This window comes from Nesoenas mayeri (assembly GCF_963082525.1).
Source record: "Nesoenas mayeri genome assembly, chromosome: 2".
NCBI classification, from domain to species: Eukaryota; Metazoa; Chordata; class Aves; order Columbiformes; family Columbidae; genus Nesoenas; species Nesoenas mayeri.
In genome coordinates this window covers 101,511,143-101,530,999 of record NC_137543.1, presented here as the reverse complement: position 1 = coordinate 101,530,999, position 19,857 = coordinate 101,511,143, and the positions used below count along the sequence as shown (strand labels likewise).

Sequence of the window (19,857 nt, the reverse complement as noted above, 5' to 3'; positions counted from 1 at the left end):
CATCAGGTCAGATACCTTCCTTCATTAAGCCTCCTATACAATGGCAACAATATTTACATTAGATGTCTAATACAAATACTTTTAAAAACATGAATATTTTTAGTGTATTCCAGAAAAACTGGGCATTACTTACTGCAATATTATTAAAAACAGAAAAGCAACTAGGACCAAATAGGTAATATTGAAAAGTTAAAAAGGAAAGAGATCTACTGCAATAGATCAATTAAAAATGACTTTTAAAGCTGATTGTGCTTTCTCTATGTAGCATGGATATTTGACTTTGTAAGAAAGGCACAGATCTAGCTCAGGCAGTACTACAATACATTACTGGGCAGAGTAAGACTTACTCTTAGCATGTAAGACACACACCATAGCTCCTGTTGCATGAAGAAATCAAAACTAGTTTGTAAAATATCAAGAAACTTTAATATTTTACAATCTCTATATAGATTGCATTATATATCACAGTATGGTATAGAAGCATAATGCTCATTTATAAGGACTCCTTAAACTACTTCATGAGTAGCTCTTTAGCTCTTCCACACTGAAAGCTTTGCATCACATATCTAATATATATTCTGTCTGTACATGTGAGACTACATATACTGATACTCTCACATCTGTATGTTATACAGACAAGCACCAGTGGCAATATGATTGAAAGCAGCATAGCTGCTTGCTGCTGATAGGCAGACATAACAGTCTGGCATAGGTGTGAATTCACAGTATCACAGTATGTTTGGGATTGGAAGGGACCTCAAAAGATCATCTAGTCCAATCCCCCCGCTGGAGCAGGAACACCTAGGTGAGGTCACACAGGAACATGTCCAGGTGGGTTTTGAATGTCTCCAGAGAAGGAGACTCCACAACCTCCCTGGGCAGCCTGTTCCAGTGCTCTGGCACCCTCACTGTGAAGTTTTTTCTCAAATTTAAGTGGAACCTCTTGTGTTCCAGTTGATCCCATTACCCCTTGTCCTATCATTGTTTGCCACCGAGAAGAGCCTGGCTTCATCCTCATAGCACTCACCCTTTATATATTTATAAACATTAATAAGGTCACCCCTCAGTCTCCGCTTCCCCAAACTAAAGAGACCCAGCTCCCTCAGCCTTTCTTCATAAGGGAGGTGCTCCACTCCCTTAATCATCTTCATTGCCCTACGCTGGACCCTCTCCAGCAGTTCCCTGTTCTTCTTGAACTGAAGGGCCCAGAACTGGACACAATATTCCAAATGTGGTCTCACCAGGACGGAGTAGAGGGGAAGGAGGACCTCTTTCGATCTACTAAACACCCCCCTTGTAATACACCCCAGGATGCCACTGGGCTTCCTGGACACAAGGGCACAGTGCTGGCTCATGGTCATCTTGTTGTCCACCAGGACCCCCAGGTCCCTTTCCCCTACATTGCTCTCTAATATGTAATTTCCCAACCTATACTAGAACCTGGGGTTGTTCCTGCCCAGATGCAGGACTCTACACTTTCCCTTGTTAAATTTCATTAGGTTATTCCCCGCCCAACTCTCCAGCCTGTCCAGGTCCCGCTGGATGGCAGCACAGCTTTCTGGTGTGTCAGCCACTCCTCCCAGCTTGGTGTCATCAGCAAACTTGCTGATAGTACGCTCTGTTCCCTCGTCTAAATCGTTAATGAATATATTGAATAATATTGGCCCCAGTACTGACCCCTTAGGCACTCCACTAGATACTGGCCTCCAACTAGACTCCGCACCATTGACTACCACTCTCTGGCTTCTCTCCTTAAGCCAGTTTGCAACCCACCTCACTGCTCTATTGTCTAGACCAGACCTCCTCAACTTAGCTGTGAGGATGCTGTGGGAGACTGTGTCAAAGGCTTTACTGAAGTCAAGGTAGACCACATCCACCGCTCTGCCATCATCCATCCACCTTGTTACATTCTCAAAAAAGGCTATGAGGTTGGTCAAGCATGACTTACCCTTGGTAAAGCCATGCTGACTGCCCCTAATAACCTTCTTATCCTTTCTTATCCGTTCTATAACTACCTGGGTCCTCCTTCTTGCCCTTTTTGAAGACTGGAGTGACATTTGCTTTCCTCCAATCCTCGGGCACCTCTCCCGTTTCCCAAGACTTGGCAAAGATGTTGGAGAGTGGTCCAGCAATTACTTCAGCCAGCTCCCTCAGCACCCGCGGATGCATCCCATCTGGACCCATGGATTTATCAATGTCCAGACTATTTAATTGCTCCCTAACTCAGTCCTCATCGACTAAAGCAAACTCCTTCATTGACCTGGCTTCATCCGGGGTCTCAGGGGTACAGGGCTCCCCAGGACAGCCTCCGGCAGAGTAGACAGAGACAAAGAAGGCATTCAGTAATTCTGCCTTCTCTGTATCTTCTGCCACCAGGGCACCCACCCCATTCATCAGTGGGCCTGCATTGCCTCTGGTATTAGTTTTATCTGCTATGTATTTGAAAAAGTTCTTTTTGCTGTCCTTGACCCCTCTCACCAGCTGTAATTCTAAGGAGGCCTTGGCTATCCTAGCTGCCTTCCTACATCCTCTAACAGCAGCCTTATATTCTTCCCAAGTGGCCAGCCCCTGCTTCCATGACCTGTAAACTCTCCTCTTCTGCTTGAGCATACCCAACAAATCCCTATTCAACCACGCAGGCCTCCTGGCTCCCTTCCTTGACTTCCTACGTGTGGGGATGCTCTGATCCTGAGCGTGGAAGAAGCAATCTTTGAATGCAATCCAGCTCTCTTGGGCCCCTTTTCCTTCAAGCAGTCTTGCCCATGGGATTTCCCCCAGCAATTGCTTGAAAAGGCCAAAGTTAGCCCTGCTAAAGTCCAGCGTTGAAATTCTACTTGCTATTCTGTTCCTGCCACACAAGATGCTGAACTCCACCATCTCGTGGTCACTGCATCTCTGGATCTCAGCAATAGACAGAAGCACATTGAATTAAACCTCCTTTTTCATATTTGTACAATCAGGGATTTGAGTGGATATTAATGGATTTCAGATACAAAACTTCTTAGCAGTGTTTTCCTTGCTGTCTACTGAACTTCAATGATTTTCTTTGCATGCTCCTCTTGAAGACCCAGAAAAAAGCAGCTGGCAGTCAGGCAGTGCCCCAAAACTTTACTACTCAAGTGCAAGGCAGTTCCTTCTAGATATTTGGGACAGCTTATTTTTGCAGAATGACTCAGTGCCCAGGAGCCTTGGAGCATCTGAATGAAGGACAAAAGACATTTTGGCTTCTGTGTACACTAAAACTAGAGGATGGCTGAATAAGCCCCATCAATCCAGCTTTAAACCTCTACTAAATATAGAGCCTGGATGATACACATTATTACCAGATGTCCAGTCAATACCTTATCATTTTATGGTAAATCCTCTACATTTCTTAATAGCAGAAGCACATGCAGTTAGAGGATTCACATGTCCATTTATGTGAAGGAGTAATTTCACCAAACACTGCTTGGCTAAGCCTAAATTGTCTTGAAAAACTTCCTGGCTACCTTTTCTGGGGGAAAACAAAAAAACCCACAAAAACCAACCAACAAAACACAACCATGAAAAAGGACTCTAGTCAAAGCACAACTCACTTTGACTTTAAAGGCGTTGAAGAAGACTGGACAATGAATAAACAAAGTCCCATTACTTGATGGTGGAGAGGATCCAGTTAGGTGGTGCAGTCCCATCACAAAGGCTAAGCCTTTTCTTTGGTTTTGGCTGTCATTTCTGAAGCGATTACCATTGCAGCTCTAGTGCTCTGACAAAGAGATGCTACAAATAAATGCCAGAGGAAGGGACAGAATTGCATTGTGGCAAGGCTTTCTAACAGCCCAGTCATCTTTCCTGCACCCACACACACAACAGGATTTCCAGCTCAGTAGTTGAGAGCAGGTATCTCACATCCCACATTGAAGTCTCTTCTGGTTCTCTTGTACTTACATATACAACTACTGGTAACTGTGTCTCTGTTAGCTTTTTTTTTTTTTTTTTTTTTTTTTTTAAATAAAGCTAAAACAACTGATAAAATTAGAAGCTACAAAGACTGAAGGAAAACCTCCTCAAGACTTACATGATTTGTACTGGAATTTTAAATGTGTACAGTAAATGTCTTTCCCAATATATTTTAAGAAATTCAAATAGATTAACTTTGTAGGGAGGCAGATTGTCTACGGAGGCTCCCTGGGCTATGCTTCCTCCACAGCGGAAAAAGAAACATCAATTCTAAAAGAGGGCCAAATGTTTCTGGGCATGTGGGGCTGTTCAAAACACCTTGTGCATAATAGTTCTAACTTACAACCCATTAGGAGCTGGGCTGAGCTTTCAATGTTTGTTTACCACTACTTCCTTGATTCCTTGTACTCTGTAGAATGTGTGCAATGTTGTGGGCTGGGGTTTTGGGGGCAAGAGGGGTGAGTAGGTGTTGGTCATTGCATTTGTTGTTGTTGGTGGTGGTTGGTTGTTGGTTTGGTTTTTTGTTGTTGTTGTTTTGTTGGTTTTTTGTTTGTTTGTTTTGGGGGGTGGTGTTGTTTTTTTACAGTTGCTTTATGTTTATACTTCTGAAGTCTTACATACCCCATAGTAATACCCTCTGCACAGTGAAGCAACATTCATCTATAAGAGTATTCAGGATGCAGATTGATCTCAAGAAATTAGCTGCTCCCTGGAGCAAAAACAGAAGTCCCACTAATTATAGGAAAGGCTGCGCTGAGATCAGTTAAACTCTGCTAACAGTTACCCTGTTTCCCCAAAAATAAAACAGAGTCTTACATTAATTTTTGCTCCAAAAGATGCTTACTTTTTTACATGCATAGCTGCCTGGATGCTATTTAAATGGACTTTTTTATGAACTGTAACTAGGGCTCATATTTCAAGCATTCCCAAAAATCCTGAAAAATCATCCTGGGGCTTATTTTGGGGGCAGGTTTTATTTTGAGGGAAACAGGGTAGTTACCTCCTCCTGATGGTCTTCAACAAACATGTCTGGCCATGGAAAATTATTTTTATTGTCTACCTGTAATTTTGCCTTGCTCTGCAAACCAAAAGCCAAAGACAACAGCAAAAAAAGAAAGCTCCACATTTAGAAACTTCCTGAATTCTCTAAACCCATCATTTAACACATTTCATGTGTGCATGAGTGCAGATATACTTTTCCTGTATCAGCCAGTCCTGATCTCCCACATGCACGTTCTTCACCTGTGAAAAGTTCATTGTTTTCTCAATATGGCTATTTTTAAAATAATCAGAGGACACAACACCTGGTGCTTCACTGTCATTACATTTGTAACTTTCATCTCCAAGAGTTTACACTCCAAATACAGCCTAAAGAGTACGTAATTTCCATGCTTAACATCCAGAAGAGAGGAGGAGAAGTGTAGTTATATGTGAATGCTGGGATGACTGGAGTTCTTTTATTTTGCTGACTGTGTGAGAATCCATCCTGTATACAAATGATCTGAGAATTGAAGAAAAGTTGGTATAGAAATAGATAAACCTCTAGAGAGAAAAGTATTCTCTGATATATTTCTGCCTGTTCTTCTGTAGAGTAACAATATGGTCCATTTCAGAACTAAATCAATCACATTCCCTAACATGTCACTTTGCATATTATCTCTCACAAGCAACTGAAAAATGGGATTAGGTATATCCTAGAAATTATTTTTGGAAAAGAACAATTTCACAAGTCCACTAAACTTGTCTCTTAAGAGTTGAAAACAAGCTGCTCAATCAACATGTTTCTCAGTGGCATATGTCAAACTGTCAATACAGAGTCAAATTTACTTACACCACCTATATGCTCTCAATCCTCTTGCATCCAATAACAAAGATATATCTGTCTTTTAACCATTTTAATAACTTTTGGCTTAGTATGTTTATTATCAAAGAACACAGTGACCAACAACAAGTGATCCTTTATAGTCTTAGCTCATTTTTCCCTTCCCCTACACATGTTTGCTGATTAAGTGCATCTTTCAGCAACACACAGACTTTTCTTATTACTTGAATGCAACACTTTTTGCCTCTTCACATGGATAAGTTGCTTAATATTCAAGAACTGTGTGTTTATGGGGGGAATGACAATGTGACCTGAACAGTAACATCACACAAGCATTAAGGGAGTTATGACAATGAACGGCTCTAAGATGACCAGTTTCTACAATAAGATCCCCTCAACTCCCCAGCATATCCGCTGGAATCTTCTCCTTCAACCTCCCAACGGAATCAGTTGGTCTTGTAACACACAAATATAAAAGTACAGGTCCTTTAAGTTATAAAACCTTAAGACAGATACTGCCTGAGTATCAAATTGGTCAAATATGATACAGTTCCCTTCATATAGACACGTACCGAAAAAATGTGAACACGGTAACACACAAGTCAGGTAAGCTTAGATGAAAACAACTAATGAAATCCTCCTGTTTTCCTTTGTTATTTTTACTTATACTACATGTATTTAAATATTGTGTGCAAACCTGAGGGGACAGGTCTTAAACCTATGAACAGCGTTCAGTTGCTGCTAACTCTGTAGTGAGCCATTGGGCTTTACTGAATGACTTATCTCAAATCGAAGAGTTCCAGAGAGCATCTAAAATTAACAATAACCTTAATCCAAAAACTGGATATTTTAACAGGGGAGAGTATTTCCATTTTGCAAAGACAATACCTATTCAAGGAAAAAAAAAAAAAAAAAAAAAAAATCACTTAAGGGTCCGTGTTCTCACTTCTGTGCCCACAGAAGACTTGATTACACACAGGGATATTATTTCCTGTTCCAGTTTACCTGCAATTTGAATATACAGTACTCATGCTTAATGAATTAACTAATTCAGGGCTAGTCTCTACTTGGTTACACATGTTAAAAGTCCTCTCACTGTAAAAGCACACCTACATTATTCAGTCATTCAATTTAAATTAATCATTGCTGTAGTAAGAAGTCTGTATTTTAACCAAATAAATTCAACATTTTCAGTATTTAAGGCTTTTCAGATAAAATTCAAAAATATACCTAACAGTTCATTCCAATATGTTTCCTAAGACCATGTTCTCAAATATACCAAGATTGTATCCTTATTAATACATTTATGCAAGTAAAGGATTAAATATCCTGATTACTCCAGGAAGATGAACATTATACAAAAAAAAAAAAAATACAACAGTATTGTTTTCTGTACAGTGATCCTTCAAGAATCAGCAGATTTGTTGGCACCTTCTCCTTCGGCTTCCTGATAAGATCAATTTCCTTGCAATGAGAAGCAAGTATAAATTTCAAGAAAACCACATTCAATGAAATGAGACATCTGTGTTTTTCTCTCAGTCTTATACATACCTGATTGGGATGATATAGGAAAACAGAAGAAGAAACCGGAAAAGGTTGCGATACCATGGGCCTACAAATCCTTGCAAGGTTACCATAACAACTGATAGTGCAACTAACGCCAAAAACAGGGCTTTGGTCAGTTGATTCAACTCCAGGTCCAGCAAGCCAACCTAGAAGAAGAAGTATAAGTCAAGATAGTAATAACTTTGTCTTAAATTGACACATTTGTAGAACAACTAGCTATTATTGGCTTTTTTATTCCCACTTATTAAAAATCCATGTACTTGTAATAATTAACTACATTTTGATAATTGAATTGATTATTGTTCCTATGCTTGCATGCAATAGACATTCCCTGGTTACAGGACAATAACAATTCTCAAAACCAGCATGAACTACCCCAGGCAGGCCTTTTCAATGTCTTTATATCTGACACATCCTTCCCTCATCCCTTGATCCAGGATATGAACACAGGAAGGCAAGGAGAAAAGACAAGTTAAAGTTGAACAAATCAGCAGGAACAATTCTCTTCTGTCATGCATGCAGCAAAAACACTGGCATTGCATATTATATTTGTAGGGTGGCTACTGCTCATTTACTGCTAGAAGATGAAAAATCTTTTATATTCAAGATTCATCAGACAAATGCAACAGAGCTACCTTCTTGTTTGTGTAGTGTACTGTAACTTGTAACTATATTCCCACACTGGTCTGTAAATGTGAACTGATTTCATAGAAACAACTTTTAACAGTATGAAGCTTTCAGTTATTTAATATAATAACAATAATCAAGTGGAATATTAATTTTCAAACCAAAATAGTACAATAAAACTTCAACTTTTCATGAGTAGAAAGGTATTTGATTTAGAAACACTTCAGTAAAAACATTAAGAGGGTATCTTTCATCCACTGTTTCTCATGAAAAAATGTTTTCAAGCTATGTAAATAAGACTCTCACTATTTCAATAACGTATGCTGTAAGTTAAGTATTTATATCCTACTTTTTGGGATGCTCTTGTAGCCAGTAAAATACGTGGGAAAATTATGTCAGGAAGAGTTTCCTAGGCCACATCACAGATGCCCTTTTTATCTCCAAGTCTTGCCAGCAAGACCAGTAAAACATAACACTTCCTTAGATAACAAAAAGTCTGCACAAGAACCACTTTAAATATAGTTCTTAAAAATTCCAGCAATCTTGCTTATATATGGGCTGTCTCTTCCCTAGAGAACCAGGCAGCTGAAGACCACAGTGGCTGATTTATCAGCTGCATTTCAAAAGCCGCACAACGAGGACAAATATCTTGCAATTTCCGCTGCTTCAACTACTACATAGTTTATGCTTGAATTATTGAGAAAAATAGGTTTTTGGATTAAAATGAAGAAAAATTAAGCCAGGGAAGTAGAGCATGTTTCAAAGCCCAGATCTTTTTGCGTTGACAAAGGCAGCCTAAGTTTCAGGCCTCACTGAGGATCAGATGAAGTCATTATTCATTCAGTCAGGGAAAAAAGACTCAATTACCTCAACCTAAAGATGCTATCAATGAATGCAAAGTGCATATTTTACTCTATTCATCCAAATCCCATTAAAAAATGAAAGGAATGATTTAATCTGGCCTTCTAGAGTTGGTCTTTTTTTGTAATAAAATAAAGAATCACTGTCTTGCAACATACATAACCACTACCTCACACTTTTTTTTCCCTCCATCACGGCAGTAAAAGCCTATCTATCCCCTCAGCTCCCACTATGCACCCTAAACCCCACCCCACCCCAGAAACAAACAAAGAGCTTCTTTGGAAAGAATGCCACTTTTTGGACAGAAACATTAAATTTAGTCCACTGTACACTGATACGCAGCTAATTCAAAACATTAATACCTTTATAATTGATGAAGACAGATGCAAATTTAATTTGGAATCCAACAAAAGTGTATTTGGAAAGATATTAAGAGATAAAGAAGTCAATGAAAAATTTTCATGCAATAGATCTCTTGTTCGAGAACCTTTGGTTTGTTACTAATAATGTCATACTTTTTAATATAGATCATGCTACTGACCATAGTAAATATTAACATTTTCATTTACTATAGCAAGTGAAGGCAATCACAAAACCCTACTTCAGAAGGCACACAAAGAATCTAAGTTTTAATAGAAACGCCTTCTCCATTTCCGCAAAATTAGTTACTATAATGTACTGAAATATACTTAATTAGTTTAACTCTGTGCTTTTCCACTTAAACAATTTCTGCACTCAAACTAATGAAACACTGTTGAATTATCCAGATAACTTAATGTAGAAATACACTAACAGTCTCTAAAATTCATCTGAATATTGGAAAAGTGGGTAAACTTCATTTTAACTACATTGTGATTTTATCAAAGCATTTGTAAAATATACCATCTTAAGAAAGTGATTTCTTTTCTTTTGAAAACAATCATAACTAGAATAATGATGGCAATATAAGAAATACATGACTTAAGAACTGAAGTAATTTTCTACATTTATTGCTATTTGCTATGTTAGAAAGCAAATCTTCTTCTACTTGTCATAATATTTGTTCTATTTGAAACAACTATGTTAACAAAATTAAACACACCACTGGAAATTTTAATCTCCAAGGGAATATTTGTACATAATGTCTAAGACAACCACAATAGTTTTGCAAAGGGGCTGCTCTGCAATAATGAACACAATAATTGCCTGTATAATCTAAAATGCTACTAATGGCAACAACTGCAAATCCATTTAGCATCTCTTTAATTTATGCACAAAGTTTTATATAGATAATGGTTCTCAGTAAAATAATGCCTTATATCATCAATAAAAAGTATGTCATTGTTACCTGCACAAAAAAAAAGCCTACACATTTTAAAAATGCTTTATTTTTGAATGAGGGAATGATTAAAGGTCTAAACTTCACATTTTGGACCACAAGGTATTAGCCATTATCTTACATATTATCAGTGGGAACTGGTGTAGTTCTCATTAACTGGAAAAGAGGAAACAGAACCCTAATTTTTAAAAAAGGAAAAAAGGAAGACCTGGGGAACTACAGGCCAGTCAGCCCCACCTCTGTGCCTGGCAAGATCATGGAGCAGATCCTCCTGGAAACGATACTGAGGCACATGGAAAACAGAGGCAACTGGTGATGGCCAGCATGGCTTCATTAAGGGCAAATAGTGCCTGACAAATCTGGTGGCCTTCTATGATGGGGTTACAGTACTGGTGGATAAGAGAAGAGTAACCGACATCATCTACCTGGACTTGTGTGAAGCATTTGGCACTGTTCTGCGTGATATCCTTGTCTCTAAATTGGAGCGACATGGATTTTATGGAGGGACTGCTACTGGATAAGAAATTGGCTCCATGATCACTCTCAAAGAGTTGCAGTCAATGGCTTGATGTCCAAATGAAGACCAATGTCAAGTGGTGTTCCTCGGGGGTCAACATTTGGACTGGCATTGTTTAACATCTTTGTCGGTGACACAGACAGTGGGACTGGGTGTACCCTCAGCCAGTTTGCTGACAACAACAAGCTGTGTGGTACAATCAGCACACTGCAGGGAAGGGATGCCATCCAGAGGAACCTTGACAGGCTTGAGAGGTGGGCCCATGAAAACCTCATGAAGTACAACAAGGCCAAGTGTAAGGTCCCGCAAATGAGTTGAGGCAATCCCAAGCACAAATATAGGCTGAGCGGAGAACAGATTGAGAGCAGCCCTGAAGAGGACTTGTGGGTCTTGGTTGATGAAAAGCTCAACATAAGCAGCAATGTGTGCTTGCAGTCCAGAAAGCCAACTGTATCCTGGGCTGCATCAAAAGAAGTGTGACCAGCAGGTTGAGGGAGGTGATTCTACCCCTCTACTTCACTCTTGTGAGACCTCACCTGGAGTACTGTGTCCAGCCCTGGGGCCCTCAACATAAGGAGTATGTAGATCTCTTGAAATGAGTCCAGAGGAGGTCCATGAAGATGATCTGAGGGATGGAGCATCTCTCCTATAAAGATGGGCTGAAAGAGTTAGGGTTGTTCAGCCTGGAGAAAAGAAGGCTCCAGGGAGACATTCTAGCAGCCTTCCAGTACCTAACGGGGCCCTGCAAGAAAGCTGGAGAGGGACTTTTTATACGGGCATGTAGTGATAGGACAAGTGGCAATGGTTTTAAACCGAAAGAGGGTATATTTAGATTAGATATAAAGGGGTAATTATTCACCATGAGGGTGGTGAGGCCCTGGAACAGGCTGTCTAGAGAAGTTGTGGACACTCCATCCCTGGAAGTGTTCAAGGCCAGGCTGGATGAGGTTTGAGCAACTCAGTGTAGTGGAAGGTGTCCCTGCCCATGGCAGAGGGGTTGGAACGAGATGATCGTTAAGGTCCCTTCCAACCCAAGCCATTCTGTGATCACAAGAAAAATCTTAATTTAACTAGCAGAAGTTGAAAGCAACAACAAAAAAAACCTCTTTCTAATTACTGAAATAGAACACGAACAGCAAGATTACTACTGTTGCCCTAGATGCTTAACTTCGGGGAAAGATTATCCTCTGAAGCTATTATTGTAGTAATAGAATAACTATTCTAACATTTAAAAAAGTGTATTACTTGGAAAATGAGGAAAAGTTTTAATGCTAGAATATTAAATGAAAAAACCTAAACGTTGCACAATGGTAAAGATTTCTCAAAATAGTCTAGTGCAGTCATTTTTTATTCAATTACAGTTTAAAGTGCATCAGAAATAATTGCTTATAAATAGCCTTTTTTAAGCACCCTACTTCAATACTGTTGAAGTATTAAGCCACTATCTTAGAAGAGGCTTCCCCCTCCAACCAAATTCCTCCACAAAAGTAATTATATTCCAGTAATCAGTCTGGTTCTGCACTGACAAACACCATATTGACTACAATGAAATTTCATGGTACGTATGTTTGAGATAGACTTTGGCTTTAATTTGCACCATAAATATAAAAATTTTCTTTCCAATTCTTAACACGTGCTCTGCACTTAACTTCATTGAACCTTGAATACTAGTCAGTTATTCATGTTTTCATTAATTCTAGTCTAAGCTTAGATGTAACAGCTATGCAAGCAGTAAGGTAATTATTTAAAATTAGTAAAATTCAAATAGTATATCTTTCTTCTTTGGGCTGACAATGCCTAAGAAAAATGATTCATGGGATTTCATCATTTATTAAAAAATAACTTCTATATAGATTGCTATATACAGTTAGCTACATATAGCTGAACACCTACGGTTTTCTTCAGTAATCCGTTACACATTTCCTATAGTCTTTAGTAATAACAGATCATTAATCTGTGTTTAAAGGCTAAATAAAGAGAGACAATATTATACAGTAATCTTTGACACTACAAACATGTATAGCAAATTTTTGACTGCTCAGGAATTCAGGTAACCACATTAAGCTAATATAAATCAAAACAAGTAAAGCAAGTGAATTCACATTTCGGAAGCGTCTTTCCTTAATTCACTGTACTTAACAGTTTGACAAATACATTTCTCTACAGGCCTATCCTGAGTAACATAAAACTCACCAAATCTTGCATATAGTATGTTACAGTTTTTAACCTGTATCTTACTCATTCTTCTAAGCAGCAGATTCAAAGATAGGAAAAGCAAAGAAAACACTGAAATATATAAAGTGACAATTTAGTGAAAAAAGTAGTAGTCACCTATTCCTGCTTTTTCTCAAATCCACTTTCAAACATCCCAATCACTTGTTTAGATGCAAGAGCAACAATGGCAAACTTTGAAAACATCTTCTGAAGCACCAAAAAAAAAAATCTATTACATGTTTTATTCATTTTAGAATTAGAGCAATAATCATAGTGGTTTGTGTGTGGGTTCTACTTGACTTAGTAAAACTAAAATAAACTTTAGCTATTGAGTCCATTCTACTGGAGTTATACAAAAGTAATAACCAGAAAATAGTCCATTTGATTCCAGTAACATTTTTGTATTTTCTTTGGCAAAAAGTATGTATCTTTCATGGTAGCTTTAATGCAACCAAACAACACTTTGACTAAACAAATATTTGGCATTATGTTAATACTGCAGATTTATGGAACTGAAGTATGTCTATTGTACAATTATTTCAAGAAACATTTTTAGATATTTAGCATTAATTGTATCCCCAAAGGAAGAAATTACCATTACTTGTCCGTATTCTTAGAAAAAAAATCAGCCCATATCCAAGAGACATGCATTTAAAACAGAAGTACCTTTAAAACTCAAGAAGAAATACATGGTTATCATTCAAGGGAAGAAGAATAAGCTGCAAGTAGATTTTTTTTTTTAAATGTTTTGATGTGTATTCAAACCAGAAATTTAAATGCTCTTAAAAGCAAAAAAAGTCTATTACATTTTGAAATACCCTTCTGACTTGCCTGCTTTTACTTCAACAAGCTTTTAATAACTGCATAATATCTAGGTTTGAAATAAACTTATCACTTTAGAAACAAAATTCCCTCTTGTAGCTGGTAGTATCTATAATGCTAAAAGAAGATGAAGCCTCAAACACTTTCTCTCTCTGCCTCCTTTATTTGTCTATTTTATGACACTGATTTTTCTAGACTCAACATCATCAGAGTTTGGATACTCAAAGGGAAACTTGAAAGCCCTCTCCAGGTTTTTAGAGGTGTTTAGGCCTTTCTAGCTACATCTACTACCATAAAAAATATCAGTGAGCTATATCCACAACTTTACTTAAATAGTGGGCTCAGTGGCTTGAAGTAAGGCACTCATTTTGACAAATATTGGCCATTGATTTCACAGCCTTCTGAAGAGTGCCTTCTTTTTCAGTTTTGTCCTGATTTACCCTAATGCTCTATCTGTAGTAAAACATTATATTTCAAAAGATCAAAATGAGATAAATTGAATAGAAGTTGACTATAAATCTGATTTCCATTAACACTTTTGCAGTTTGCTCAACTATCCTAGTGTGTCTAAATAATCTTCAGTCTGATGACTCTTTGTAGAATCAGTCTTTACATAAAACAGTGAAGCCAAATCACCGATATTTGCCTCTACCTCATTTCAGTACTTCGCTCTAATTTGACAGAACGCTGAAAAACAGATTCGCAGCCGTTAAAGAACTGCCATATACAGTTTGGTCAGCAGAGGGTGCTCAAGACTGGCGCTGGCCACTGTTCCTCACAAGCTGTCGGTAACGCAGCACCAGGCTGAACCTTTACAGGACCACCTGTGTTTCCATATTATGTTCCTTGCCTGACAGCATTTACCTCGTTTAGTTTGAAATGCTCAGAGGTAATTATTCGAAGGACTTTAACAATGCAGATCGTGTACTCCAACTATGACATTTCCTTCTTAGCCAAAAGATACACTTCCTATACCTTTATGCAGTCAGACTTGCGCCTTAAGGTGCCAGTAGTCAGATGCCATGCGACCCTATGTTCTCCAAATTCACTAAGCACCTGTCATACACGAGAATGATAAAAACATGCACAAAGCCTACTAAGAAAATGAAAATGTTGATGGCTTCTTAAATTTTGGCATGCATTAGTAACATACCCTCCTCCTATTAGAAGCTATCAAATGGAAACAGTTTCTCAAGATCACCATTCAATTTAGAATAATTACTTCAATAATCTAAGCTAACTAGTCATACTGGAGACTTCAACAACCAAAAGTATTCAAAACAGCAAAACTCTCAAGACACCTATTTTTTCAGTTTAAAACAGTCTAGGTACACAAGATTTCACACAGAAACAGATTTGCTCAGCACTCGCAGTCCTCCTTACAACTGATCAAAATTGGAGAGACATGGAATTCTGAGCGAAAAACAAAATCAGGATTTAAAGACATTTGATTTTACACTGGAACACTATCTTCAAATTTCTATTTCATTGTAATTTTTAAAAATGCTTGTTTTATTTCTTTAACCTTGATCATCATCAGCTTCCCCTCAAGACTTTTCTAGCATACTGCCACATAATCAGTTTTTTTCATGGTCAGAATACAGAATAAGCAGCTGTAAACATTACACACTATTATTAAACCATACTCAGTGGAGACAGCATGGTTTGGGTTTTTGGGGGGTTTGGTTTGGGGTTTTTTTTGTTTGTTTTTGGTTGTTGTTTTGTTTTTGTGTGTGGTGGTTTTGGTTTTTTCAAATCTAGGTGGATTAAAAAAACATGGCTTAACTCTCTCAGAGATGAAAGTAATTAGCTTTACGAAAGTATCCACAAAACTAGCATGGGGAGAACCAGTCCCAAAATTTTTATTGTATAGAATTTGTAATTATATTAATATTTTAAAAATGCGATGTATGTAAAAAAAGTAAATAAAACAGCTCAGTAAGAGGTATTACTTCCTTCAAGAAAAACAAGTATACAAGGCACCTAACAAACTCACAGCAACAGCTAGCTCTTTCATTTGCTTAAGCTTTGGAAATTCTAACATATCTGCACTTCAGACCATGTGGCTGACTGGTCTAAATAACTTTTCATACAGAAAGCTGCGCACATTAATTTTTGTCGCTATAGGGACTGAATTTCTGTTTTATATATGTCACAATTTATGTTTAACATTATTTTAATAAATGGTACCAGAACCTTGTAGCTTCAAAAATATCTTTGCTACTAAGCAAACCCTTGAAAATGTGTATCTGAAGAAATCCAACATTTGCTTGCTTCACATTAAAAAAAAGGTGTTGGAAAAAAAAAAATCTTCATCAGGAAACAGTGGCACACATTAAGTTGGTCTTATGCCACAAAAATACATGGCAATCAGAGATGCAACCTTTCTTCATGGAAGTATAGTTGAAATAGCATGGTACGTACAATACACAGCTCACTGAAGTGACTGAAGCAACTTTCTGAAGATGGATTCACCAAGAAATTCAAGTGAATCAATAAAAATTGAAGGAGAAATTAAAGTGATCCCTAGTGGCAGCATGCAGTGACTCTTTCACTGACGGAGCACTTCTAGATTCTCTGTTCTCCTTTGCTGTCTATAACTCAACTCCACCATCCAACCTGCCTCAGCACGGGTCTGGATACAACGAAAATCACCTGGGCCTTCTTCCACTGGAAATCAGGTTAAAGAAACTAAACAAACACAAAGCATCTCAGAGTTTGCCTCAATCCATTTATATCTGAATGCTACTCACAAGTAATATGAATATATAATTAAATATAATAACATTCAAGAATGCAGAAAAAATATGAGAAGGGAATTTCTAAGTTCATTTCTGGCTAACAGAACTCCAGCCAAAAAAAAATTTTAAAAAAAAGACAGTATTTTGAGTGCATCAAACTTGTCTCTGTCCCTAGCTATTCTTGAGTATAAAATTGTGCTTGTAGGCAAGTTGTGAAAAATGTTTCAAAAACATCTAAGCTGCATTTTGGAAGAAAAAGTTGTACATGGTTTTATTTGTAGTTTAAAATTAAATAGGAGGAGCTTGAAAGCTGTTCAATATGATGGAAAAGAAGCAGTAGTCTCCTTGAAGATGAATTAAAACTCAGAATATAGGAGAAAATGTCAAAGAAGGGGGGATGAGGGGAAGCCATCTTCAAGTTTAAGTGGAAATACTCAAAATATGTCTGGAGTAAATGTCCACAACCATTTAAGGCACAGGAAAAACAACTCTTCTCAATGAAGACTTCTAGATCAGATTTTATGTGCAACTTCTCACAAGTATTGTATAAAAATATCATTTTACAGACTCAACTATGTAGTAGAAATCATGTGAAATGTAGATTTTTCTAGCTCAACTTTGATACACTAATGTATTTATAAATAAAATTTGCTTTCTGGAATAAGTATCCAAATTTTCAGAAGAGGAATATTAACAAAAAGACCATTAAGACGGTATTTAGTTGTCTTCTCTATACAGTTACATGTTATTCAGATTTTATAAAATTTCTATGCTATTTGTGCCTCCTGTCCTAAAGTAAACACAAAATATGTTTAGAGAGAATTCAGTAGAACATGTTGCCTTGAAATGATCCTTATTAGGGATCATGCAAACAAATAAGGTTCTGGCATAACATTGCCCACAATCTTGTTCATGGAGAGCAGAAGCAATTAATTGCTTTTTTGTTCATACACCTGAAAGACTAGTAAACATGTACAAATGCATATATATGTAATACATATTTTTAGTTTCATACTAATTACAAATCTGATTATTTATCCACAGAGAGCTCAGTATTTCAAAAATTCTGCTCTCCTAAGATCTGAGCTGAAATTCAATATCAGGATTCAGTAAACAAGTGGTAAGTTTTTAAACAAAATCTCATCTGCAAAAAATGAACTTAATTATATCACTACATAGAGGGTTCTTTTACATCATTAAACTTATCAGCTCTAACCGCCTTATTATTAGGTCAACAACAACAAAAAAGATCTTACCACAGAAGCGAACTCCTGCTCACGTTTGTATTCTTAAAGACATTTTGTGAACCATTTCATACTTAATGGTTTGTAAGCAATCTCAACAGTTGGGAATTGTGAGAAAAGTTGCCCAGATTGACAGATAAAGTGAAAAGGTCTGTATTAATTTCCAAATAAAGAAATGCATGGAGTGGTATTTCACTATGATTATACTCTAAAGTACCAATTAGAACGCATCAGAAACTAGAGCAAGTTGACACTCTACAATAAAGCAAATAATTTCCAGTTGGAGGGGCAGAAAATGTTAATATGCAATGTTCAAGACTACAAGAATCTTTGTAAAAGGAAGTAGCTAATAAGGTTTAATGATGCATGTCAGGAAGCCGCAGTATGTAGGGAAACACAGCTGGCTTCATTTTGTAAACTATTTGATATACACATCTTTCTAGTTCACGATTATCAGCTGTGCAAGTGCCACAGGGGACACTTTAGCCTTCAGATCAGGATATTCTTCTTGTTCTCTAAATTACAAGTAAAATATATTAATATAATATGGTGCTGTAGGCTAGTGCCCTGACTAAAGCTTATCAGCTTACAGAAAAGATTAAAGAACTCTTCTGTAGGATTCAGTTGAAACAATCTTACCAGAATAAACAGGCTGAATAATACTGAAATAATAAATACATTCATAATACAAATCTACACACATTTTTGGATGTCAGACTAAACCCTGAAAGTCATTAAAATAAACATGAAATGCCATTTATATTAATTCATGTCATTTAATGATGCATGTACTCCTTTTATTAAATTAATAAAGAAATAATTGGTATTGCAGCTATACAAAGCATTATGCTTCCTGCTTTACTGCAATCCAAGTTGCTCAGAGTGACTGCAATATGCAGGTGACAGCAATTAGCAGCAGATGACAGAAGCACTTTGAATTTGTACCAGATGGCAGCTAAGGGTCATTGGAAGCTAGCAAACCTTCCACAAGGAAACTGTTGTGTAGTACAACTATAAAACTCCTAAGTACTTAGAAATGAATTACTCAGGTTCTTAAAGAAAACTGAAAGGTCAAAGTCAAATATAAAATAATATGCAAGGCATTAAAAGCTCATCTATTGTTTACAGAATTAAATATATTTAAAAATAAAATAGTACATAAAGAGTGAATGCAATCTCACAACGGGGAGAGTCATTACAAAACTAGTAAGAACACCAGCCAATGTATTTGTTAAACAATTCAAACCCTGTCGCAGGGAAGGGCTATATAAACACACTTCTTCATTTCAAGAGTAAGAAACTGACTGAATACATGCTTTCACATAGATGGAAAAAAAGACCAAAGGAAGATGCATCCATGGAACAAAATGGTTTAATGGGCAAACCCTTCACACTTCTGCCCAGCGCTCTCCAGAGTATTGTTTCACTGCTCAAGCACAATTAGATGCATCTCATTCATAAAAATTAATTCTCCCCAACCACATCCCTGAATCTCTAAATACACACAGATGTACTTTTTTTTTTTTTAAACTGCAAATCCAGAGAGAGGTCTCCTTATACAGAGCACAGCCCTGCACTGGGTACTGCATAAACTACCTCAACAAGCCAAACTGATTTGAGTATAAAGGGGAAAATAATGATACAGTAATAGCTGAAACAAAAAGCCAGAAGTGAGAATAAGATGTGGCCATACAGCCAGAGAAACTTTGGCTAAACGTGACCGCAGGGAATTTCAATGGTGTATTTAGAGCAGGTCAGTGAAATGGCTACTCAGATACTTATTTAAGGTGAATCTCTTCCCACACATAAAACCATTAAGAAACCACCCATGCATTCACAAGTTGAAGCCAACAACTTGACAGCAGAGCAGATGACCAATGCACTGAAAGCCGTTTTAAAAGGGAGGTGACAGTACTGGGTACCGCTGGGGAGCAGGCAGCACACAGAAGGGTGCAGCCAGAGCTGAAGAGGTAAAACAGGATCACGATCTTCCTTGTTGCACAATGGGTGCAAATTAACCAAGACAATATTCTTCAAGGTAAACAAACTGTGGCAGATGAAGAATATTCTCTGACAATTTGAGTTTATCAAAGAATTAAACTTTCTTCTTCACAAAGGTGCTGCATGGAAAGAGAAATGCAAGGATACATAAGATTTATGTGGAGATGAAAGAAATGGGTAGGCGGAAC

The 19,857-nt window shown here is 37.4% G+C and overlaps 1 protein-coding gene across 8 annotated transcripts in view; it reads right to left on the bottom strand.

The window, feature by feature from the left end:
* The window catches only part of ATP9B (ATPase phospholipid transporting 9B (putative)), a 167,107-nt gene that overhangs the window by 48,382 nt on the left and 98,868 nt on the right, over positions 1 to 19,857 (bottom strand). For 5 of the 8 annotated variants that reach the window (XM_080339199.1, XM_080339198.1, XM_080339203.1 and 2 more), the window contains 2 exons: positions 11,184 to 11,306; positions 7,310 to 7,470 (listed from right to left, as the gene is read on the bottom strand). In XM_080339199.1, coding sequence (XP_080195325.1) covers positions 7,310 to 7,470; positions 11,184 to 11,306 — 284 coding nt within the window. The remainder of the gene's footprint in view (positions 1 to 7,309; positions 7,471 to 11,183; positions 11,307 to 19,857) is intronic. The other 3 variants (XM_080339205.1, XM_080339204.1, XM_080339202.1) reach the window with 1 other exon arrangement.